This window comes from Mustelus asterias, chromosome 6 (genome assembly GCF_964213995.1).
Source record: "Mustelus asterias chromosome 6, sMusAst1.hap1.1, whole genome shotgun sequence".
Classification (NCBI taxonomy): domain Eukaryota; kingdom Metazoa; phylum Chordata; class Chondrichthyes; order Carcharhiniformes; family Triakidae; genus Mustelus; species Mustelus asterias.
Genome location: NC_135806.1, coordinates 130966775 through 130992748, shown reverse-complemented (window position 1 = coordinate 130992748; position 25974 = coordinate 130966775). Strand labels below are relative to the sequence as shown.

Here is a 25974-nt window from a genome sequence, read left to right as displayed (position 1 = left end):
AAAAAAAGAAATATATATTTCTCTCCTACAAAGCGGCGCATTACCGGCGCCAGAAAGGGAATAATTGTTGTAAAGGGCTTTGCCTGGAACAGCCCGGCCATTGTGAGCTTCTTAGAGAGTTGTAATTTTTGTTTAAAAACAAGAATTTAAACCCCCCCTACTCCCACTGCGAAAGTTGCAATGTGAGTTCTTTAACCCGCCGTTAAAGAGACACTTTCTGCCATATTGAATTCTCTGTGTGTGTGTGTATATATATATATATGTATATATTAGGAAAGAGTTTTTTTTTTGTTGTGGAACTGAGTGCCGGTCTCGAACCCACACATTTTGGCGTTGAGTTGATAGATCCCGTTCTCTGAAAGGGGAGAGGAGGGGTTGTTTGAAAGGAGGGGGGGAAGAAACAAGAAGAGAGGGGGTAAGAGGGGAATTTAAAAAAAGAAATGAACGGTTTTAGTACCGAAGAAGACAGCCGGGATGGCGGCGCCGGGACACCAGGATTTGGCCACATTTGTTGTCTGGTTGATGATGGAGAGAGGTGCAACCGCCCTGCCGGCAACGCCAGCTTTAGCAAGAGGATCCAGAAAAGTATTTCACAGAAGAAACTCAAGCTGGAAACCGACAAGAACGTAAGTCTGTTGATTCTTAATTATTTATGTTCCACGGAAAGTCTCCAAAGTAACATTTGTCAACAAAGGGATGGGGGGGGGGGGTGTGGGGGGAAAGAGAGGGCGAGCAATTTTTGGTGTGGTGTGATTGAGCAGTTTTGTAAACTGATGTGAAACAAGAAACTGTCATGAGGTCCATCAAAAGGCCCGAAACATAGATTTCAATACCCTTGTAGCCACTTAACCAGCCGGCCAGAGAATCATTCTAGTAAAAAAAATAAAAGATCTGGTCGGCGATACGTAGCTCTTGTTTATCCTGGTTGTAAAAGAACAGTTTTTCCCCACACGCCGCTGTGTTTAAACTCAAATTGTACGTCTGCTGTGACCTAGAGTCTAACATTGGGGAATCTGTGGCCACGAGTGAATGTCTCCCTGACTTGTGTGGAAGTCGTTGCCCGGGCAAAAATGTTGTATTTGCATTTGCAGAGTTGGGTTTTTAAAAAAATAAAGATTGAGCTTGCTCAGTTTTTGAAAGGATCGTAACAGATCAAGAAAGCTCCAGTTTTCATTCTTGATTTTAGCTAGTGTCACCGAGGAAGATAGTAGGTGGAGGCTTAAACATTTACACTGAAAGTGACACGTTTCTTTGAAAGGAACTCAATCAGGGGCTTGTTCCTGGATGGGTTGCGCGTTGACCCCAATGGAACGCAGGAGGAGGCCATTCGACCCCTCAAACCTGTTCCACCATTCACCTGAGGACATACCTGATCTGTGACAGAACTTCATAAATTTGCCCCCCCCCCCCCCCCAATATCCCTTAATCTAAAGATCGAGCAATATTAAATTTAAAATTACAAGTGATTGGGGCAGATTTTGATAATGTCTTGGGATCAAAGGATATGAAGAGAGAAGGGTGGAAGTTGAGTTAAGGCAGATGATCAGCCATGATTCAGTTTCGGCCTTGGGTGACTGGCGCGGTACAGTGGTTAGCATTGGTGCCTCACAGCGCCGGGGACCCGAGTTTGATTCCCGACTTGGGTCACTGTCTGTGTAGAGTTTGCATGTTCTTCCAATGTCTGTGTGGGTCTATTCCGGGTGCTCCAGTTTCTTCCCACAGTTCGAAAGACGTGCGGGTTAGGTGCATTGACCGTGCTAAGTTCTCCCTCAGTGTACCCGCACAGGCGCCAGAGTGGGGCAACTAGGGGATTTTCGCTGTAACTTCATTGCAGAGTTAATGTAAGCCTACTTGTGACACCAATAAATAAACTTTTAACTGTGCGGAGTCTGCATGTTCTCCCCGTGTCTGTGTGCTCCAGTTTCCTCCCACAGTCCAAAGATGTGCAGGTTAGGTTCATTGGCCATGCACAATTGACACTTAGTGTCAGGGAGATTAGCAGGGTAAATATGTGGGGTTACGGGGATAGAGCCTGGGTGGGATTGTTGTTGGTGCAGGCTCGATGGGCCAAATGGCCTCCTTCTGCATTGTAGGGATTCTATGATATTGAATGGTGAAGCAGGCTCAAAGGGCTGTACAGTCCAGATTCTTATGTCGAAAGAGTTCCACAATCCTACCACCCTTTTTGTGTTGAAGTATTTTCTAACTAAGCTTCTGAGAGATCTGGCTCTAATTTTCTGATGATGTATCCTAGTTGGAGGCACAGAAGTGTCTGTGTATAAACACCAAATAAAGAGATATTTTGGCTTGTGTTGTCCTCCTGGTCAAATAGGCCACTGAAGCACAATCCAGTCTCAGGCAGGAAGAGTTGCCACTTGTTTGAGCTGAATGCAGTCTATGGAACGGTAGTGAGCCTGGCTGAGTTGGTGCTGAAAAGGGGGTCCAGGGAAGAGTCAACGTAGGGCACTGGAGTTTTTATGAAGTGATGATGTGGGGAAAAATGGAAAAAAACCTTGCGTTGAGCTTTTCTGACCCCGGGCTTAACCCAATGCACTTAACAGCCACTGAAATACTTTTGAATTGTCATCATGCAGATTATCTGCACGTGGCAAAGTTTCACAGAAAGCAATGTGCTGATGTGTTTTGATGTTGGTTTAAGATAAGAATATTGACCTGGGCACTGGTGCCAATCTCCCCAGTCTTTGAGAAGTACTGTGAAATCTTAAACGACCACCAGAGAGTCCATTGGTGGCAGTGAAGCACCCCCTCAGTTCTGTACTGGAATGTCCACCTGGATTATGTCTCTGGAATGGCACTTGAACCTACAAACCTCCTGCCTCCAGCACACAGGAGTGCGACTCGCTGTTGTCACAGCTTCCACGTTACACTCTCCAACCTGTTCATTCACTATTTGGTGGGAGATGATTTTTGCATGGCGTGACGTGCTGTGTTTTGGGACGGGGTGATAAAGGGGAAATTTGCTTTTCTTGATCTCTTGCCCTGAGCTGACACTTGCTCCCTGGGGCAGCGAGAATAATTTGGAAGCATCTTTGGCTGGCAGTTTCTGATACAAGTCGAGATAGTCGGTGGGGGATAAGCTATTTGATCGAGAGGACCTCAGGCTGAAACCTGGGTCAATCTCAGCTGTGTTCTTTCCAGCATTGTACAACAATGAAGAAAACACATTCTGCCTAACTTCTCTCACCTCTATCTACAGTATATGGTTAGCAGGCCTCCTGGGTGGTGCAAGGCTCTTTTTCAGCCTAGGCTGAAGGAAGAAAACATTTGGTAGAGCTGTCCAGTTAGTCTCAGTCCCCTGCTCCAGCCCATCCCCAACACTCTGCAAAATGTGCTGCCGTTCATTTTATCACACTGGTTCCCTACCAGGAATCAAATAAATCTTAGGCCACAAATTAATCCTGGCTGGAAAATCTCAGCACCCTAAAAAAGAGGGCAGCATCTGTAAGGAGAGGAAAGAGCTGACGTTTCGAATCCAGATGACCCTTTGTCAAAGCTTTGACAAAGGATCATCTGGACTCGAAACATCAGCTTTTTTCTCTCCTTACAGATGCTGCCCGACCTACTGAGATTTTCCAGCATTTTCTCTTTTTTGGTTTCAGATTCCAGCATCCGCAGTAATTTGCTTTTAATCCTGGCTGCTCTGGCTCTCTTGGATAGGATTTGGAAAGGACTGGTCTCAGCACAGGAACTAAGCAGTTGTGGGGACAACTTCCATCATACAGTAGTTGTGTTGAAAGTTTCTAATATTCAGAGCAGGCAGCATTATCACATGTATAGTATTCGGCATCAGTAATTGGGGCTGCAGCTTAATTACTCACAGCACTGACTTATTGCCTGTGAAGCACTTTGAAACCAGCCCCTGCTTCACAAAGACAAGATTTGGCAGCAGACCTGTCCGGGATCAGAGAGTACAATATTTTTTATTGCAGCGGGTAGTTTATTGTACCGAGTGATATCGATACTGGACAAGAGCTGTTTACCTATGGAAGTAATGAGGAAAAAATAGGACAGCTCCTATAAATATTTAAGTGATCACTTGCACACAGCAGCACTGGTAGGGAGCACCCCTCTACTTGGGATGTTGTTGTCATATGAAGTTAAGTTTATTTATCAGTCACAAGTAGGCTTACATTAACACTACAATGAAGTTACTGTGAAATTCCCCTAGTCGCCACACTCCAGCGCCTAATATTTGCTCTGTGCCTGGCTCCTGTCACACAGAAGTTCTTGCTTCTGATTGTTGAAATTCCTAACAAGCTTCTGCCCCTCCCCATTTCTGTAATCTTCAGCCCTTAACTTTGTGTCCCTCAATTTCGACCCCTGGTTCTCCCCTTTGCCTGATTATTAGTGGCCATGATTTCGCCTATCTCAGGCTCTGAAGTGTCCTGTCCAACACTGACACTTTCTTTACGATGCTCCTTCAGGCCTATATCTTATCCAAACTTTTCACCCTTGTCTGAATTACTCCGTGTGGTTCGGTGTCAGTTTTTGCCATGACGCTCCTGTAAAGCACCGCTTTGCTACATCCACGTAGATGGTTGTTGAAATTACGTGATAATTGCTACTGCAGTGCTGCAGCTAAAATTGGCAAGTGCCAGTGTGGTTGCCAACACAGTGAGTAGGATTGCCATAAACTGCAGACAATAGTAACGACCAGAACAAGATTTGTGCTCCAGTCGTTGGAATGGGTCTTGAACCCACAACCGACTAACTCAGACATGAGTGCAGCCACTGTGTCAGGGCTGCCGCCTCTGAGAGAAATCTTGGCTTTGCATTGTATGGTACACTGCACTTGTTTTCATTGCTACAATGTCATTTACTAGGTTATTTTTAAACTGAGTATTGTCTGATTCATGACCTAAAAATGAAAAATGTTCTGTTTAGGTTTTGGACGATGGCTGGATTAAAACCGTAAACTCCTTGGTTTGTTGCCTGGCTTCAGAGCTTTCAACATCTCTTGAAAAGTTTATTAAAATGCTTCAGTGATTTTGTTCGGTTTTCGAATCTCGTTACAAATCCTGCACTTTTATCACTGAGGGGTTGACACAGAATCATATGGTATAGAGTGAGACCATTTGACCCATTGCATCCATGCTGGTTCTCTGAAAAAAAATCTGCCATTAGGGTGGCACAGTGGTTAGTACTGCTGCCTCACAGTGCCAGGGACCCGGGTTTGATTCCCGGCTTGGGTCACTGTGGAGTTTGCACGCTCTCCCCGTGTCTGTGTGGGTTTCCTCTGGGTGCTCCGGTTTCCTCCCACAGTCCAAAGATGTGTGGGTTAGGTGGATTGGCATTGCTAAATTGCCCCTTGATGTCCGGGGGACTAGGGTAAATGCATGGGGTTATGGGGATACGACCTGGGTGGGATTGTGGTTGGTGCAGACTCGATGGGCCGAATGGCCTCCTTCTGCACTGTAGGATTCTATGATTTGGCAACCGAGCACTTTATGTTTCCCAGTTGTGGAGTTCATACTCTTGGGTTAAAGGGCTGAATCTCTACAGCACAAGTAGGTTGACAAGAGACACCCAAATACATTCACACTGCTTTCTGGCATAGTATACAAGGAAGTTGGTTAAGATAATGTCAACCCTTGGCTCAATGGGTAGTACCCACCTCTGAGTTAGAAGGTTGTGAGTTCAACCAGAAGGATGTGGAAGCTTTGGAGAGAGTGCAAAGAAGATTTATCAGGATGTTCCTGGTCTCGAGGATACAGAGTATGAGGAGAGGTTGAATAGAGTGGGATTGTTTTCACTGGAAGGACGGAGGCTGAGGGGGGAGACCTGATAGAGGTCTACAAAATTGAGAAGGAGGCTTTTTCCCAGGATGTAAGTGTCAATTACAAGGGGACACAGATTCAAGGTGAGGGGAGGAAAGTTTAAGGGAGACATGTGGGGCAAGTTCTTCATGCAGAGAGTGGTGGGTGCCTGGAACGCGCTGCCAGAGGAGGTGGTGGAAGCAGGCACATTAGCAGCATTTAAGAGTCATCTGGATGGGTACCTGAATAGAGGGACACGGTCCAAGTAAGGGCAGAAGATTTCTGTTTTAAGTTAGGGCATCATGATCGGCACAGGCTTGGAGGGCTGAAGGGCCTGTTCCTGTGCTGTACTTTTCTTTCTTTAAGTCCACGCCAGAGATTTGAGCATCAAAATGTAGGCTGATCCTCCTTTGCATAACTGAAGAAGTGCTGCATTGTTGGAGATGCCATCTTTCCATTGAGATATTAGACCTGCCTGCGCTCAGATGGACATAAAAGATTCCATGGCGCCATTTTGAAGATGAACTGGGATCTTATGCCTTGTTCCCTCGTCAGTCAACCTCTTGTGCCGCCTCCGCCATTTAATAAGATCATGGCCCGACCATTGTGTTTTGAATTCCACATTCCTTTCCACCCCTGATAATATTTGATCCACTTGCCTAACACAAATCTATTTCCCCCCGCCTTCTGAGGCAGAGTTCCAAAGTCGCCCAACCCTCGGGGGAGATAGAAATCTTCCCCCTCTGTCCTAAAAGACTGCCCCTAATTCTAAAACAGTGTCCTCTGGTTCTGGACCCATCCACAAGAGGAAACATCATTACCACGTCCACCTTGTTAAGACCATTCAGGATCTTATATACATTAATCATGTCACCCTTCTTTTGAAACTCCGTGGAAACAAGCCTATTCTGTCCAATCTTTCCTCATTAGGCAACTCGTTCATTCCAGATATCAATCCAGTAAATCTCCTCTGATCGCTTCCAATAAGTAATGAGACCAAAATTGCACACTGGATTTGAGATAAAAGCAAATTACTGCGGATGCTGGAATCTGAAACCAAAAGAGAGAATGCTGGAAAATCTCAGCAGGTCTGTCAAAGCTTTGACAAAGGGTCATCTGGACTCGAAACGTCAGCTCTTTTCTCTCCTTACAGATGCTGCCAGACCTGCTGAGATTTTCCAGCATTTTCTCCTTTGGTCTCACTATTTGAGATGTGGTCCTGTATAACTGAAGCACAGCATCCTTGCTTTTGTGTTTGATCCTTCTCATAAACAAAGGATAGCATTCAATTAGCCTCCTTAATTGGTTGCTGCACCCATATAGTAACCTCTGGTGACTCGTGCTAGAACATCTTAATCCCTCTGTACCCCAGGACTCGGCAGATTATCTGGTCATTCGCTGCTGGTAGGATTTTGATGTTTGTTGTTTTGGTTGTTTCATTTCCTAAGTTACAGCAGTGACTACAATTCAAAAGTACTCCATTGGTTGTGAAACATTTTCAGACACCCTTGAAAAGCACCGTTATAAATTGTTCATTAATTTGCAGGACTGTCGGAGTGGAAAGAACTCCTTCCCCAAGGATGATTCTACCCTTCAGATCCCATCAATGAGCTAGGTTGTTTAGTCAGTCAGCAGTGTTCTGCCACGATGCAAGCCTGTAGGGCTGAGATATTTATAGTCATAAATCCCAAAGAGACTCCTACTTACCCCTCCTTTCCCATCACCACCCACCTCCCTGCTCAACTCAATCAGGACTGTTCCTGGTTGGTCCCTGGAGAGTTTGGAGCCCAGCTAGATGAATTGTAGGTATTGGGAACTAGTTCACTGTGAACTTGGGGAAAGCTGATCTTAACACTAGTTTAGTCATCACTGCTCTTTTGCTACATCTGCCCCACCGCCATTCTGCATTAAGTTTATTATTTCTCATGCCATGATTACAGTGTGTTGTAACTTGTGTGATTTATTTCTTTTTATGTTTATTTCTCAGGTTCGGCATCTGTACATATGCGACTTTCACAAAAGTTTCATACAAAGTGTTCGAAATAAGAGGAAGAGGAAAGGGAGTGATGACGATGGGGGTGATTCACCGGACCACGATGCCGAATCTCCAGAGGTAAATGTGTCCAACGCGAGTAGTTGAGGTGGTTTTTTTTTTAAGGGACTTTCCATAATCAAGTTTCAAAACTCTGCTTGCAAATATAGAAACGTAATGTAAATGGCAAACGCGTTGACCCAAATTTCCAACCCCTCTCTTCAATACACTGATTCCTCGCTGGAACTCGCAAGTAGAAGGTGCCCTCTGGAACCTTACCCAAGTGGGTAACATGCACGCTAATGGTGAGCACCATCTTTCTGTTTAGTGCAGGAACGGCACCACCACCAAGTCCAATCATCTCCGCATTCAATGTGCCACGTGCGTGCACATCCAACTGGGTAAGTGATTCAGAACATGTGCACTGGCTGATTTATCAAGGCCAATTGTAGTGCCCTGTTTTACACCCTTTGCTGGGATTTCCAAGGCTAATTGTAACCCAACTGCTGCTCATATTGAGAGTAACGCAAACAACACAGATGTAGATTGAAACGGGGCCTTTGCTGATCCCTGATTCAGCTACTCGTTGAGTAGGTCACTCTGAAGGTCTTGTTTGCAAATTTCCACAACGTGCTTCCTCCAGATTCCCTGCCCATGGGCTGTCTTGCATAATTTATTGGTAAATTTCCTTTACTCACATTTGATACAATTCAAGGGAACAACACTTCACCATCTGATCTGATCTGATTTGATCTTAAGAAGAGAAAGGTGGTGATCAAATGGGAATGTTGTCTATTTGTGCATCAGTGCTATTCTCCAAAGCCTCCGTTTCTGCAGATGCTTGCAGAGGAGATGTAACATTTGGGATTTATTATTAATTGTCAGTTTTTCACTTTACTCTTAAAACAAATAGTGTGGTAATGTCCAAAGATGTGCGGGTTAGGTAGATTGGCCATGCTAAATTGACCCTTAGTGTAGGGGGCGATTAGCAGGGTAAATAAGTGGAGTTATGGGGATGGGGTCTGGTGGGATTGTGGTCGGTGCAAACTCGATGAGCCGAATGGCCTCCTTCTGCATTGTAGGGATTCTAAATTGAAAGACTCTTTATGTCTGGTTCGTCCTCCATCACCTTGATAAGGACGAACATTTCTTTTTAAACCAGCTGTCGGAATATATTTCGGCCACCGTTAAGAACAAATAAAAATATTTTATCTTGTATGTGTAAACTTTTCTCTCAGAATTCTCCCTCATAAAGAAAAGCTTGGCATTTATATAGCGCATTTCACAATCTGAGCTTTCTAAAACATTTTATAACCAGTTGTCTTTGCTGTTTAATTAGTGTTGTAATTAGTTTGCGATATTGGTTGCTGGATAAACATTGTTCCACTACACCAGGGGATACATCCCCCCCCCCCCCCCCCCCCCCCCCAACAACTCCGCTGCTCTTCAAAATAGTACCAGAAGGTCTTTTACGTCTACCTGAGAGGCCCCCCCCCCCCCCCCCCCAAAGACTCCCCGTCTACCTGAGAGGAAAGACATGGCCTCGGTTTAATGTATTACAATATCTGTGGAGACCGATAACTTTTAAAAAGATATCTGAATTTCCCCTGATTCACTGGAAGGCTCACAACGAGATAGGAAGATGCGAGTAGGCCGTCGAGCCTTCTCTGCTGTTTAATACGATCATGGCTGATCATCCACTTCAATACCTTATTCCCACATTATCTCATATCCCTTAATGTCATTGTTATTTAGAAATCTATCAATTTCTGCTTTGTTACTCAAGAACATCCATGGCACTCTGGGGTTAAGAATTGCAAAGTTTTCACAACCCTCTGAGTAAAAACAGTTCACTTTATCTCAGTCCTAATAAGCTTTCCCTATTTTGAAATTGTGTCTCCCTGGTTTCAAGTTTCAAGATTTCAAAACTTTTACTGTAACAAACAAGCCAGAAGCAACATAGGCTTCACACTATTTCAGTTGGCAATTAATATTCTGAACTGCAGAAAAGTTTTCCCCATTTAATTTTTTAAATCAACCGAAAATCCCATGTAATGTTACGCTTTACTGTCTCTCAAGTGAACACTGTGTTCTTCAGGATCTAGTCCAAAGCTATTTTCAGCATCCAATGGCTTGTTTCCTTTTTCCTTTAGCAGCCAGATAACCTTTAATCCCTGAACTGACTTTCGCAGTGAGAGTTACCCTGAAGATTCTTCCCCCTTGCACATCTTCCAGTTTCATCTAAATCTTCATGAATTTGATCTCCTCAATCCAACTGCTAGCTCCCAACCACATTCTGTGAGATGAACAATAGAGACTGGCCACTTGCAACCCTCTGCTCTTTCAGATTCTTGTAACCTGACCTTTCTATGAGGTTCAGTGATATCTTAAGAAAACTCTCTAAGCTGATGCTACATGGCTTTCTGTGGCCTGTTTTCCCTCTCAAAACTGACCTCCATGGAAATGTGAACCACATGGGCCTTGTATCCAGGTAGAAATGCTGATTAACTATCTTCTAAGCCCTCGGCTCCATTCTATCTTGAAATTAAATAGAGTTTTCAGTATAAGTTTTTAAAACTTGACGTTCCTATCACCTCTCTGTGAGTCTTGGAGACCAACAGCCTACTTGCAGTCAGCACGAATGCCCTTGCCACTGTCCACAAATGTGAGCATTTTACACTTTCTTCCCAGTAAAAACAACCTGAGCCTCCCCTTTAATTTAACAACCATGCCACCCAAGCTTGTTGTCAGGCCTGATTCAGGGTAAGTCACATGACCCTCTTTGTTTCTCCATTTTGCCCTAAATTAAAGAGACAGCCCAAAAACATAATCTTTTCAAGTTTGTATTTGTGATAGGTATCTTATTCAAAAGCCAGCAGAGGTGATAGTGCAGCATTCCTTCAGTCAGTGTGGGTTGTGTGCTCAGGTCTCTAAAGTCTTAGCCACTCTCCCGGGTGGGGGCAACCTGATAGAATATTCATCAACATATGCAAAATCATAGAAATGTACAGCAGTGAGAGCGACCATCTGGCCCGCTGTGCTCTTTGGAACAGCAATCCAATTAGATCCTCAGCCTCATATAATAAAAGCAAAATACTGCGGATGCTGGAATCTGAAACAAAAAATGCTAGAAAATCTCAGCAGGTGTGGCAGCATCTGTGGAGAGAGAAAATAGAGTGAACGTTTCAAGTCTGTACGATGATGCTTCAGAGCTAAAGTGAGTGGGAAATGTGATGGATTATATGCCGTATAAGAGGGGGTGGACTCTCAGCTTCACTCTTTCCCTGGAGCCAAATTTATTTTTGAAGTACAAATCTTGTGATTAGTTTTTTAGTTTATTTAGTTTATTTATTAGTGTTACATGTAGGCTTATATTAACGCTGCAATGAAGTTACTGTGAAAATCCCCCAATCGCCACACTCCGGCGCCTGTTTGGGTACACTGAGGGAGAATTTAGCGTGGCAATGCACCTAACCAGCACGTCTTTTGGACTGTGGGAGGAAACCGGAGCACCTGGAGGAAACCCGCGCAGATACAGGGAGAACGTGCAAACTCCGCAGAGACAATGACCCAAGCCAGGAATCGAACCTGGGTCCCTGGCACTCTGAGGCAGCAGTGCTAGTCACTTAGCAGTGCTAACCACATAGCAGGATTTCCTGCGATTATTCCCCAACCAATGTAGGCTTACTGGAACATGGATTCAATGCACTTTTGATCAGTTGTTTTTCCTATGATGCCAGTTCTAAACTGTGCTCTTTAGTTACCTGGAATAACGTGTTGAGAGGTTGTGATGAGAGATGTCACAGCCTGCAACTCAAGTAAAGACCTATAAATGTTTGTGGATGGGAGATTTGGGCTGAAATCTAAGTCGATCTGTAAGCTTTTACTTTCTTCAATTCTTGTCTTGTGGAATAACCTCCCACACACCGTCAATCATCATTTTTCTATATTTTGAGATTATTTCTCAATTGTGATGCCAACTTGATTTGCCCTAGAAATGCTCAACCTTTTAATTTCTTTTAATTTTAGGTTGATTTGTTTCAACTGCAAGTAAACACGCTGAGGCGTTATAAGAGACACTTCAAACTACAGACCAGACCTGGACTAAATAAAGCTCAGCTAGCTGAGGTATTATATATACGCCCTCAGTGGTATTTTTGTTATAAAGTATTTATTTTCCTGTTGTTGGGTGATGTCTGCAAAATAAGCCAACGGCTGAGTGGGTGATGCTTGTATTTAAATTGCTTTGCCAAGTACAGATGGTGAATTGTGCACAGTCATGTCTGGTTCATATCTCTTGCCTTTACCCAAATCCCAATATTCTGTGATAGTAGGTTTCAGTACCTACTCTGCAAACAAAAAAAGTATTTGCAACGAATCTGTTTAATCTCTGGGTGAAGAGATGTTACAAAAATGAATGGGGCGGATGGCAATTTCTCTACTTGCATTGACAATCTTTCCTTGGGTATTGCAACGCGGGTGCTTTGTGAACTTCAATGGCAGTGATTTTTAAAAAATCTTTCATGGACTTTTCCACTGGCAAAGGCCAGCATTTGGACAGTCTTGGAACTGGAGAAGATTAGTTTTTTTAAAGTTTATTTAATTCGTGTCACAAGTAGGCTTACATTAACACTGCAAAGAAGTTACTGTGAAAATCCCCTAGTCGCCACACTCCAGTGCCTGCTCGGGTACACCGAGGGAGAATTTAGCATGGCCAATGCACCTAACCAGCATGTGTTTCGGACTGAGGAAACCGGAGCACCCAGAAGAAACTCCAAAGATGTACCGGTTAGGTGGATTGGCCATACTAAATTGCCCCTTCGTGTCAGGGGAACTAGGAAAGTAAATGCATGGGGTTACGGGGATAGGGCCTGGGTGGGTTTGTTGTCTGTGCAGGATCAATGAACCAAATGGCCTCCTTCTGCACTGTAGCGATTCTATGAAACCCTTGCAGGTACTGGGAGAACATGCAAATTTAACACAGACAGTGACCCAAGGCTGAAAGTGAACCCGGGTCCCTGGCGCTGTGAGGCAGCAGTGCTGATGAATCTGTGCTGAATCCCTATGGATTTAATATTCTTTTTAAACACACATCAAGCTCTGTGTTGTTGATTTCTCCTTCTTTGTCTGAAAACAGCATTCGTTTTCACAGTTTGCTGATGACTTCCAACTTCTCGATACCTTCCTTGCTTCCCCTTTGTTTCCGAATTATCGGACTACTTACCTGACATCCAGTACTGGATCAACAGCAATTTTCTCCGACAAAACATCGGGAAGACCTTGTGATAGAGGGATTGATGAAGTAGCTGATGAATGTTGGGCCAAGGATGCTGCCCTGAGAAACTCCAATTTTTAGGAACTGCATTATCTTGTCTCCAATAATTAAGACTCTTCCTGTCTAGTCCAGGTCCCTCCATCGTTTCCATCCCCCCTCCCCCCACCCCTTGATCAAAACAACAAAATTTATATAGTGCCTTTAACATTGTAACACGTTCCAAGGTGCTTGATAGGAACAATAATCAAACAAAATTTGGCATGCGAGGTTAGGATTGGTGACAAAAAGATTGGTTAAAGAGATAGGTTTTAAGGAGAGGCAGGGAGAAAAATTTGGAAGCTAGGACTTAGGCGCACAAACATATGAAATAGGAAAGGGAGGAGGCCACTCGGCCCCTTACGCATGCTCTTCCATTTGATATGATCTTGGCTAATCTGATTGTGGCCACAACTCTACTTTTCCCTCTATCCCCTAAACCCCCATAGATGAACTCCATTGTCAATCTATGATAGATCAATCAATTTTTTAAATTCCTTCATGGGACATGAAGGGACATTAGTGCACCAGATGGGTTTTTTTGACAATCGACAATGGTTTCATGGTCATCAGTAGATTCTTAATTCCAAATATTCTTTATTGAATTCACATTCCACCATCTGCCGTGGCGGGATTCGAACCCAGGTCCCAGAACATTAGCTGAGTTTCTGGATTAACAGTCCAGTGATAATACCACTAGGCCAATGCCTCTCCTGATATTGATCTATTTAAGTAATGCTTAGAAATATTCAATGACCCAGCCTCCACTCCTGTCTGGAAAAGAGAATTCCATTGACTAATGACCCTCTAAGAGAAATGATGTCTCCTCGTCTCAATCTTGAATGGGAGACCCCTGGTTTTTAAACTGTCTTCTCCCATGCCCCTGCCCCTCGGCTCTATGTTTCAATAAGATCGTCTATCATTTTTCTAAACTCCAATGGATACAGGCTCCACCTAACTAACCTTTGGTCCCAGGAATCAGTTGGGTGAACCTTCTTTGAATGGCTTATAGTGCAATTGTATCCTTCCTGAAATGAGGAGACCAAAACTATACACGGTCCTTGAGATGTGGTCTCACCAACGCTCTGGACAATTCCAGCAAAACTTCCCTACTTTTATATTCCATTCCCTTTGCAATGCATAGAATCATAGAGGTTTACAGCATGGAAACAGGCCCTTCGGCCCAACTTGTCAATGCCGCCCTTTTTTAAAAAAAAACCCCTAAGCTAATCCCAATTGCCTGCATTTGGCCCATATCCCTCTATACCTACTGTACCCGTGTAATGCTTTTTAAAAGACACAATTGTACCCGCCTCTCCTACTACCTCTGGCAGCTTGTTCCAGACACTCACCACCCTCTGTGTGAAAACATTGCCCCTCTGGACAATTTTGTATCTCTCCCCTCTCACCTTAAACCTCTGCCCTCTAGTTTTAGACTCCCCTACCTTTGGGAAAAGATATTGACTGTCTAGCTGATCTATGGTCCTCATTATTTTATAGACCTCTATAAGGTCACCCCTCAGCCTTCTACGTTCCAGAGAAAAAAGTCCCAGTCCATCCAGCCTCTCATAACTCAATCCATCAAGTCCCGGTAGCATCCTAGTAAATCTTTTCTGCACTCTTCCTAGTTTAATAATATCCTTTCTATAATAGGGTGACCAGAATTGCACACAGTATTCCACGTGTGGCCTTACCAATGTCTTGTACAACTTCAACAAGATGTCCCAACTCCTGTATTCAATGTTCTGACCGATGAAACCAAGCATGCTGAATGCCACCTTCACCACTCTGTTCACATGTGACTCCACTTTCAAGGAGTTATGAACATGTACCCCTAGATCTCTTTGTTCTGTAACTCTCCCCAACGCCCTACCATTAACTGAGTAAGTCCTGCCCTGGTTCGATCTACCAAAATGCATCACCTCGCATTTGTCTAAATTAAACTCCATCTGCCATTCGTCAGCCCACTGGCCCAATTGATCAAGATCCCGTTGCAATCGGAGATAACTTTCTTCACTGTCCACTAAACCACCAATCTTGGTGTCGTCTGCAAACTTACTAACCGTGCCTCCTATATTCTCCTCCAAATCATTAATATAGATGACAAATAACAGTGGTCCCAGCACTGATCCCTGAGGCACACCGCTGGTCACAGGCTTCCAGTTTGAAAAACAACTCTCTACAACCACCCTCTGGCTTCTGTCAAGAAGCCAATTTTGTATCCATTTAGATACCTCACCCTGGATCCCGTGAGATTTAACCTTATGCAACAACCTACCATGCAGTGCCTTGTCAAAGGCCTAACAACATTCCATTTGCCATGCTAATCACTTGATGTATCTACACACTAACATGCTGTGATTCGTGAACCAGGACACCCAGAAACTTCTGTACTGCAGAGGTCTACAGTCTCTATCCACTTAAACAAAATGCTGCTTTTCTGTCCTTCTTGCCAAAGTGGACAACCTCGCACTATACTTCAGCTACCCAATTTTTGCCCACTCATTTAACCTATCCCTTTGTAGACTAGTAGAGTGTACTGGTAAACCAGTAGAGTTGACCAAACAGGATGTATTTATCAATTCCCGGCTTGTGTCATTGTCTGTGCGGAGTCTGCATGTTTTCCCTGTGTTTGCGTGGGTTTCCTCCCACAGTCTGAAAGACGTACTGGTTAGGTGCATTGACCATGCTAAATTCTCCCTCAGTGTACCCAAACAGGCGTCGGAGTGTGGTGACTAGGGGATTTTCACAGTAACTTCATTGCAGTGTTAATCTAAGCCTACTTGTGACATTAATAAATAAACTTAGACTTTCAGACAAGGTCTCACATAACAGATTGCTATGTAAAGTTAAAGTGCATGGGATTGCGGATAGTATCTTGAGATGTTTTGAAAGCAGATTAGTGGACAGGAATCATAGAATCCCTACAGTGCAGAAGGAGGCCATTTGGCTCATCAAGTCTGCACTGACTCTGCAACAGAGCATCTAACCTAGGCCCACCTACCGCCCTATCCCTGTAACCCCATATTTTCCTTGTTAATTCCCCCTTATCTATACACCTTTGGATGCTAAGGGGAAATTTAGCTTGGCCAATCCACCTACTCCGCACATCTTTGAACTGTGGGAGAAAACCAGAGCGCTTGGAGGAAAACCACTCAGACACGGGGAGAACGTGCAAACTCCACGCAGCCACCCAAAGCCAGAATTGAACCTGGGTCCCTGATGCTGTGAGGCAACAGTGCTAACTGCTGTGCTACCATGGAATTAATGGGTCTTTTTCCAATTGGCAGGCAGTGACTAGTGGGGTACCACAGGGATCTGTGCTCGGACCCCAACTGTTATAAATGATTTGGATGAGGGATATCTCCAAATTTGCAGATGATAAAAGTTGGGTGGGAGGGTGAGCTGTGAGGTTGAGGCAGAGATGCTTCAGCATGATTGGGACAGGCTGAGTGTGTGGGCATCTGCATGGTAGATGCAAGTATAATGTGGATAAATGTGAGGTTATCCACTTTGGTAGCAATAATAGGAAGGCAGATTATTATGTGAATGGGTGTAAATTGAGAGAGGTGGATACTCAGCAAGACCTTAGTGTCCTCACGCATCAGTTCCTGAAAGTAAGCGCATAGGTACAGCAGGCAGCAAAGAAGGCAAATGGTATATTGGCCATCATAGTGAAAGGATTTGAGTATAGGGAAAGGGATGTTTTGCTGAAATTGTATAGGGCCTTGGTGAGGCCACACCTGGAGTATTGTGTGCAGTTTTGATGTCCTTGTCTGAGGAAGGATGTCCTTGCCATAGAGGGAGTACAGCGAAGGTTTACCAGGCTGATTCCTGGGAAGGCAGGACTGTTGTATGAGGAGAGACTAAGTCGGTTAGGATTATATTCACTGGAGTTTACAAGAGTGAGAGGGAATCTCATAGGAACTTATAAAATTCTAACAGGGTTAGACAGGGTAGATTTAGAATGTTCCCAATGGTGGGGGAATCCAGAACTGGGGGTCATAGTTTGAGGGTAAGGAGTAAACCCTTTAGGACTGAGGTGAGGAGAAATTTCTTCACTCAGTGGGTGGTGAATGTGTGGAATTCACTACCACAGTGTAGTTGAGGCCAAAATATTGTGCGATTTCAAGAAGAAATTAGATATAGCTCTTGGGGCTAAAGGGATCGAGGTATTGAATTTGATGATCAGCCATGATCAAAACGAATGATGGAGCAGGCTCGAATGGCCGACTTTTGCTTCTAGTTTCAATGTATGTTTCTTCGTAGACTCTTGACCTCCCCACAACTTAACTTTCCTGCTTATCTTTGCGTCATCAGCAAATTTAGCAATCATTGTTTCATGTGGCACTCTACTTGTCACATCTCGCTAACCTGAAAATGACTTGTTTGCCTCTATTCTCTATCTGCTTAATCAAACGTGGTTTCGCTTTTATATCTGTTGATTCGGCCTGATTGCATTAATATTTTCAAAGTGCCCTGCGATAACCCCTTTAATAGGGAAACTGCTAGGATTTATGACGCATTGAACTACCTGGCCTGCAGTTAGTTACATTTGATATTTTCCAATCTGCAATCCTTTGAGCCAAAGGTGGGATTTGAATGGATTTCACAAGGATGTGGTTTTAAAATCCAGGGTTCTCTCAGACCGGGAGCCAATGTAGGTCGCAAGCACAGTGACTGATAAACAGGACTTGCTGCGGCAGAGTTTGAGGAGTTCAAGTTTACTGAGATTTCAGTGTGAGAGGTCGACCAGGAGGGCATGGGATTAGTCCAGAGGTAATAAGGTCGCGAATGAGAGTTTCAGCAGCAGGTGACATGTAGTAAGTTGGAGACGGATGTGCTGGAGTTGGGTGTTCTTCACAATGAAGGTAGGGAAACTCATCATGGGGTCAGGTAGGACTTTTAAGATTGTGAATGGTCTTTTAAGAAAATAGCTTTTAGCACTCAGCCATTGCATTCCTAAAGTCAGCTACAGGCTTTGATTGTAGTCCAGGTTAACAGATTTATTTGATTTATTATTGTCACATGTATTAACATACAGCGAAAAGTATTGTTTCTTGCGCGCAAGACAGACAAAGCATACCGTTCATAGAGAAGGAATGTAGAGGGTGAAGAATGTAGTGTGAGTCATAGCTAGGGTGAGAAGAAAGATCAACTTAGTGCGAGGTAGGTCCATTCAAAAGTCTGACAGCAGCAGGGAAGAAGCTGTTCTTGAGTCGGTTGGTACGTGACCTCAGACTTTTGTATCTTTTTCCCGACGGAAGAAGGTGGAAGAGAGAATGTCCGGGGTGCGTGGGGTCCTTAATTATGCTGGCTGCTTTGCTGAGGCAGCGGGAAGTGCAGGCAGAGTTAATGCATGGGAGGCTGGTTTGAGTGATGGACTGGATTACATTCACGACCTTTTGTAGTTTCTTGCGGCTTTGGGCAGAGCGATATCTTTTTCCTGTCGGAAGAAGGGAGAACAGAGAATGTCCGTGTTTAAGTGAGGTGGGGTAGGGCACATAACTCCATTTTGATTTAAGGATTGTTTTTTTGATTTGCTTCATTATGGTTCACTAGTGTTCTTTAGGAAAGGAAATCTGCCGTCCTTACCTGGTCTGGCCGACATGTGACTCCAGAGCCACAGCAACGTGGCAGACTCTTTAAATGTGCTCTGAAACTGTCGAGCAAGCCACTCAGTTCACCAAGATCCCAAGGACAATTGGGGATGGGCAATAAATGCTGGTCCAGCCAGCGACGCCCATGTCCCATGGAAAAAATTACTTCAGTTTATATTAAATTTCAAGACACTGTCTCAGCCTGAGTGAAGAGAGAGAGAGTAATGAGCTAACTCTGTATGTCCAATGTAAGCACATTGCAAAGGTTTATTTATATATTAGTCACAAGTAGGCTTACATTAACACTGCAATGAAGTTACTGTGAAAATCCCCTAGTCGTCATACTCCGCCGCCTGTTCGGGTAACACTGAGGGAGAATTTAGCATAGCCAATGCACCTAACCAGCACATCTTTCAGACTGTGGGGGGAAACCGGAGCCCCCGGAGGAAACCCACGCAGACACGGGGAGAACGTGCAAACTCCACACAGACAGTGACCCAAGCCGGGAATCGAACCTGGGTCCCTGGTGCTGTGAGGCAGCAGTGTTAACCACTGTGCCACCTAGGGTGCATTAAACGTGTTGGTAACCCTTTTTGAACTGGCCACCTGCCCTGTATGTGTGGTTTGTGCCACCTGACCATTTGACACCCAAGTATCTCAATCTTACATTCAGAAAGAGGTGGAAATGTTTATTTTTAAAAAAGTTTTTCCTCAATGCTAATAAATCACTTTACAGAAAACTCCTGAAAAATTTGGCTTGAGGTTGCGGCATTTTTGTTGATAAAACACTTCTTCCGCCAGTATACAAACTGGTGCTTGTAAACTCACCTGGCAGCGATATGAGAGAAACTGCCCCTTTGACCTGTTTACCAGTGTCTGCACCAAAATCTTTATTATTTTCCATCAAATCACCAGGGGTAATACTTTTCCTCTATTCAAATGCCTCTTTTTTTAAGATTACGTTCTGCCTGAACATTTTATTGGGCACTTTGCTATTTCAAATTTAATTATTGCAAATGTTAAGAGGGCAAAGAATTAGTGGGAACCTGTGGAGCAACTTTTTTTTACACAGAGGGTGGTACGTATATGGAATGAACTGCCAGAGGAAGTGGTTGGGGCAGGGACATTGACAACATTTTAAAAGGTACTTGGACACATATATGGATAGGAAAGGTTTAGAGAGATATGAGCCAAATGCAGGCAAATGGGTTAGCTTAGATGGGCATTTTGGATGGCATGGGCTAGTTTGGGTCAAACGACCTGATTCTGTGCCGCAGATTCTCTGATTCTATGTTGTCTTGGGCAGTTGAAGTACAATTTTAAAGTCAAGTTTATTTATTAGTCACAAATAGGCTTACATTCACACTGCAATGAAGTAATATAGTGAATAATATTCAAGCTAATTTGTCACTATCAGAACTTAGTCAGTACTTAGCCTGATTCAGAAGGCTGTGGGCTCAAGTCCCATTCCAAAGACTTGGACACAAAAATCTAGGCTGACACTTTGCTAGAACCGAGGTAGCTCAGTTGACTGGACAGCTGATTAGTGATGCAGAGCGATGCCAACAGCATGGGTTCAATTCCCGTACCAGCTGATGTTATTCTGACCCTCGCCTGAGCTGTGGTAATCGTCAGGTTAAACCGCCACCAGTCAGCTCTCCTCAAAAGGGGAGAGAAGCCTCTGGTCATCTGCCTTTACTCAGGCAGTGCAGCACTGTTTAAGGTTCCATTTTCCAGATGAGATGATAAACTGAGGCCCCTTGAGGTGGATGTGCAAGGTCCCACAACAATTTTATTTTCAAGAAGAGCAGGAGAGTTATTTCCCCAGTGCCCTGGCTAATAATTATCCCTCCACCAGCTTCACTGATCACGATCACCTTTTTGATTGTGGTACCTTGGTGTTTTCCTGCGTTGCCAGAGTGACCGCACTTCAAAAATATTTAATTGGTTATAAAGGACTTGGGGACATCCTGTGGTTGTAAAAGGCATTATATAAAATGCAAGTCATTCTTTAAAATGCTCCCCTTTTATTCACCCTAAAACTAGAGGGCATAGGTTTAAGGGGAGAGATACAAAAGGGTGCAGAGGGACAATCTTTTCACAGAGGGCGGTGAGTGTGTGGAACAAGCTGCCAGAGGCAGTAGTAGAGGTGGGTACAATTTTGGCTTTTAAAAAGCATTTAGACATTGCATGGCTAAGATGGGTATAGAGGGATATGGGCCAAACGCAAGCAATTGGGAGTAGCTTAGTGATAAAAACGGGGCGGCATGGATAAGTTGGGCCGAAGGGCCTGTTTTCATGCTGTAAATCTTGATGACTCTATGACACCCCCTGCCTCACTTTCTGCCATTTTCTTGTCTGGAATTGACTCGAATGCCAACAGCCCCGGGAGCGTCCAACTTGCGCAATGAGTCTCGGTGGACCCTTTAACTTCTCCTTCAATCCATCTCTGTGTAACTGGGCATTTATTCTCCAATTCTCAATTGCTTTTGGTGCTGAAGCATCTTGAACTGTCGTAAGGTGGTACGTTGCAGCTGACTGACTCCGTCAGGCCCCTGCAGAGTCCAGTTCAGTGTCAGTCACTGGGTGGGACTTGGAGTCACGTGTGGGGCCAGACAAGGTAAGGATAATGGGTTTCTTTTCCGAAAGGATATTAATGAACCGGTTAGATTTTTTTGGAAATGGCACCCAATTTTGTTTTAAGACTGTCATGGTGTGATTAGCTCTTGTTTCCCTGGGTTACTGATCTGTCCAAGGGGAGATGGTGGATAGTAGTAATATCACCGGACCAGTAATCCAGAGGCCCAGAGTTATGGGGAAATGCGTTCAAATCCCAACAAGGCAGTTAGTGGAATTTCAATAGAATCAATCAACTCTGGGCGGCACGGTGGTACAGTGGTTAGCACTGTTGCATCTCAGTGCCAGGGACCTGGGTTCAATTCTGGCGTTGGGTTACTCTGTGTGGAATTTGCACGTTCTCCCTGTGTCTGCGTGGGTTTCCTCCGGGTGCTCCGGTTTCCTTCCACAGTCCAAAGATGTGCAGGTTAGTTGGATTGACCATGCTAAAATCCCCTTTAGTGTGCCAGGATGTGTAAGTTAGGGGGGTTAGCAGGTTAAATATTTGGGGTTGCGGGGATAGGGCCTGGATAAGATGCTCTGTCAGAGAGTGAGTGCAGACTCGATGGGCCTAATGGATTCTAAGTTCAATTAATGGAAAATATGAAATGCAAAACTACTCTGAGTAATGGTGACTATGAAACTATCATTGATTATCATAAAAACCAACTGATTTACTGATATCCCTCGGGGAAGGAAATCTGCCGTCCTTACCTGGTCTGACCTCTATGACTCCAGATCCACAGCAATGTGGTTGACTCTTATCTGCCCCTTGAAATCAGTTCAAAGATAATTAGGGATGAGCAACGAATGTTGGCCTTGCCAGCGATGCACCCATCCACGAAGGAATAGCAAAGCTATGGCTAGAACTATAGCTACTACACTGCTGGCTTCGGGGTTCAGAGGTGCAAATGCTCCCACCCTCATTGGATATCTATACCCATTACTATCCTGGGCCCTGGCTGACAGTTGGGTTTACAGTACGCTGACTATTCCCCCTCCCGAGCATCATGTTGCTGTGTTCTCGTGTCCTCGTGACCATCCTGAGCTTCCTTAACACGCACCAAGGTTCGAATGTGCGGAATCTCGTAGTTTGTGTGGTTCAGCATCGCACAGTTTAGTGAACTTAAGCTTGACAATGCCTGCTTATTTCATAACTTGAGGGATTTAGTTAGCCATGTGAAATTTATACAATTTTGTGGATATAAGGAGTGGGCTAGTTTTATTTTCTACTTCGGTGATGATCCATTGTGGCTCAGGAGTCTCTGTACATTAGCTTGCCCAATTTCTCAGTCCTGTAAATGAGTTGGCCCTTTCTTTGGACTTGTCCCGAAGGTGTGACCTTCTCGTCTGATTATCAGGGAGACTACTTTTGAACGCAACTTTTGACACTCCCCAAGATAAACCAAATAATCTAGACTGATAGCCTCGCCACGACTGTTTGACCGTCTCATCATGCTGCGGGGAGACCTGTCTTGTCTAAAACGCTTCCTCACAGATGTATGATCCAATTTATGTCAATTCCTCAAGACTTCAGTTGTTTTAAAAAGAGGTGCAGATGAGCCATGATATCACTAAATGAGGGAACAAGCTCGAGGGACTAAATGGTCTGCTCCTGTTCCTATGCTCCTGCTGAGGCATGGGTTTTAAACTTTCTTGCTGAGTAAGTTTGATTCCTACTCTTTCAGCGAGGTTCCATGATCTGTTGCTGTGTTATCTGCAGAGAGGTTTGGATAAATGGTGAGATCCCGTACTGCTTTCAGTGCATTTGTTAATGATTTAAAAGGAGTATTAGTTGTTGATGTTGCAGCCTTTATCTCGTGCTGTGGGTCACGGTTAGGTTCATGGGGAGCGTAGGTTTTGCCCATGGAACCAGCGAGGGGTTACGCCCAGGTGAAAAGTGTCTGAAATCAGCACTGCTGGTTAGCACTGCTGCCTCACAGCGCCAGGGACCCGGGTTAGGTGCATTGGCCATGCTAAGTTTTCCCTCTGTGTACCTGAACAGGTGCCAGAGTTTGGTGAGTAGGGGATTTTCACAGTAACTTCATTGCAGTGTGAATGTTAGCCTAGTTGTGACTAATACATTTTTACAATGTGCTTACATTGGGAAATACAGGACTTATTACTCTCTCTCTTCACTCAGGCTAAGACAGTGTCTTCAAATTTAATACAAACCAAAGTAGCTTTTTTTAAATTCATGAGACATGGGCGTCGCTGGCTGGGCCCATCCCCGATTGCCCTCGAGATGGTGGTGAACTCTCAGAATCTTACAGTGCAGAAGGAGACCATTCAGCCCATCGAGTCTGCATTGACCACAATCCCACCCAGGCCCCTATCCTGATAACCTCACATTTATACTAGCAAGTGTCCCTGACACCAAGGGGCAATTTAGCACAGCCAATCCACCTAACCCGTAGACCTTTGGACTGAGATATTCGCACATAATTGAGTGGGCTGATTCTCTTTGAGTATTGTTGCGAATCCCTGGTTTCGGATTTCACAAGGATCACAGAGAGACAGGGTGTTGGGAAGTTAAGAGATATTTAGTCAGCATTTCTGTTTTGAAACCCCCCCCACCAAATGCCCATCCAATTTCCTTTGTAATTGTTTATTGTCTCCACTTCCTCCGCCCTCGGAGGCAGCGAGTTCCAGGTCATTACCATTTGCTGCATCAGAATATTCTTCCGGCAATTTCGGAGGGCACTTAATAATATATAAACTAAACGAAATGTATTCTAATTTTAAAAATTTCTTTTTGCAGACAATCAGTCGTCATTTTAGGACCATTCCAGTGAATGAAAAGGAAACGCTAGCCTATTTTATCTACATGGTGAAAAACGATAAAATCAGACATGATCAGAAAGCTGACAGCAGTATTCACTGAAACAGACATTAACTCTGCTTTCATTGATCACACGGTGACGCAGTGACAAGAGGTCCACTTCTAAAGTCAGTCATACTTAAATCTTTTATTGTTTAAAAGCATCAGCTGAAATTGGCATGCGACTTTTTATTTTGTCTATTTTAAACATGAGATTTCAATTTGCAATTATGATTTTTTTGTTTCCCGGTCTCCAAATTTTAACGTCTAGGACATGTTAGTTAAACAAAGCCACAAACAAAAAGATTCCCTCTGTGTGTATTTTTTTTTGCTCTTGAATGACGTCGCATTCGGAAAGAGAAAATGGCGATTTTGGGGGGGGCAGCGCGGTGGTTAGCACTGCTGCTTCACAGCGCCAGGGACCCAGGTTCGATTCCCAGCTCGGGTCTGTGCGGAGTCTGCACGTTCTCCCCGTGTCTGCGTGGGTTTCCTCCGGGTGCTCCAATTTCCTCCCGCAGTCCAAAGGTTGTGCGGGTTAGGTTGATTGGCCGTGCTAAATTGACCCTAGTGTCAGGGGGGGCTAACTCGGGGCAAATATGTGGGGTTACGGAAATAGGGCCTGGGTGGGATTGTGGTCAGTGCGGACTCGATGGGCTGAATGGCCTCCTTCTGCACTGAAGGGATTTTACAAATACTTTAAAAACACTGCTTTTAGGAGGTGCTACAGGAACTTGAGACCTCTTTCCTATTTTATTTTTTTGTCCCTTCCTATTTGCAGTCATTTGCACATTTTGTGGGATTTTAAAAAAATATCTTGGCTGTCATGGCAAGCAAGAAAACTCGATCCGGGGGGGGGCGGGGGGGGGGGGGAAGAAGACCCGCGACCGGGAATGTTGTAGCGCTTGTTGATCTTTTTATTTGTGCTATAAAACGTTCATCATAGTTGGAAGTGAACCATTGTCCTATCTGCAACAGTGATCGATTTGTAAAGTTTGAACTTTCTTGTGCAGCGGGATTTTCAAGATTGATTACAGTGTTAATTTTTTTCCCTGTGTGCACAGACATACAATGTACTGTACAATGAGACTGTCAGAAACTTTTGTAATATTTACACTTGTCAGCTTCGGTGGGTTGGGGGTCTGGTTGCAGAGGTATCGGTCTGTTACTACTGTACCTTGTGGGCTACTTATGACACAATTGTCAATTTTGCATTAAACAGATGTGCACAAATGACTTGCTTTTTTGTTATTTGGTCAATTCAGAAAGCGGAGTTAATTGTCAAAAAGAAGACCAAGTATTTAGTCATCGTCTGTCTTCCTGTCTCTCTCTCTCTCTCTCTCTCTCTCCCTCCTGCCTCTCTCTCTCTCTCTCTCCCAGTCTCTCTCCCTCCTCCCTCCTGTCTCTCTCTCTCTCCCCTCGCTTCTGCCTCTCTCTCTCCTCCCTCCTGTCTCTCTCTCCTCCCTCCTGTCTCTCTCTCTCCCCTCGCTCCTGTGCCTCTCTCTCTCTCCCCTCACTCCTGCCTCTCTCTCTCTCCCCCCTCGCTCCTGCCTCTCTCTCTCTCTCTCCTCTCTGCTGCCTCTCTCTCCCCTCGCTCCTGCCTCACTCTCTCTCTCTCCCCTCGCTCCTGCCTCTCTCTCTCTCTCTCTGTCTCTCCCCTCGCTCCTGCCTCTCTCTCTCCCCTTGCTCCTCCCTCTCTCCCCTCGCTCCTGCCTCTCTCTCTCGCTCTCTCTCCCCTCGCTCCTCTCTCTCTCTCTCGCGCTCTCTCTCTCCTCCCTCCGGAACCCCCCTCTCTCTCCTCCCTCCGGCCCCCCCCCCCT

At 44.6% G+C, this 25974-nt stretch overlaps 1 protein-coding gene across 1 annotated transcript; it reads left to right on the top strand.

Moving 5' to 3' along the window:
* Positions 1-222: 222 nt before the first annotated feature.
* On the top strand, positions 223-25390 carry sap30l (sap30-like). Its single transcript, XM_078215111.1, has 4 exons — positions 223-626; positions 7765-7890; positions 11839-11937; positions 24098-25390. The coding sequence occupies exons 1-4, from the start codon at positions 441-443 to the stop codon at positions 24218-24220; spliced, it is 534 nt and encodes a 177-aa protein (XP_078071237.1). The 5' UTR covers positions 223-440; the 3' UTR covers positions 24221-25390.
* Positions 25391-25974: the final 584 nt, after the last annotated feature.

What these genes read in the sequence shown, in the direction of transcription:
- sap30l (XM_078215111.1), top strand. Translation starts at nt 441, where the DNA reads ATGAACGGTTTTAGTACCGAAGAAGACAGCCGGGATGGCGGCGCCGGG. An exon ending in AGCTGGAAACCGACAAGAAC is followed by an intron (nt 627 to 7,764) that starts GTAAGTCTGTTG and finishes TTTATTTCTCAG; the next exon opens with GTTCGGCATCTGTACATATG. An exon ending in ACGATGCCGAATCTCCAGAG is followed by an intron (nt 7,891 to 11,838) that starts GTAAATGTGTCC and finishes TTTTAATTTTAG; the next exon opens with GTTGATTTGTTTCAACTGCA.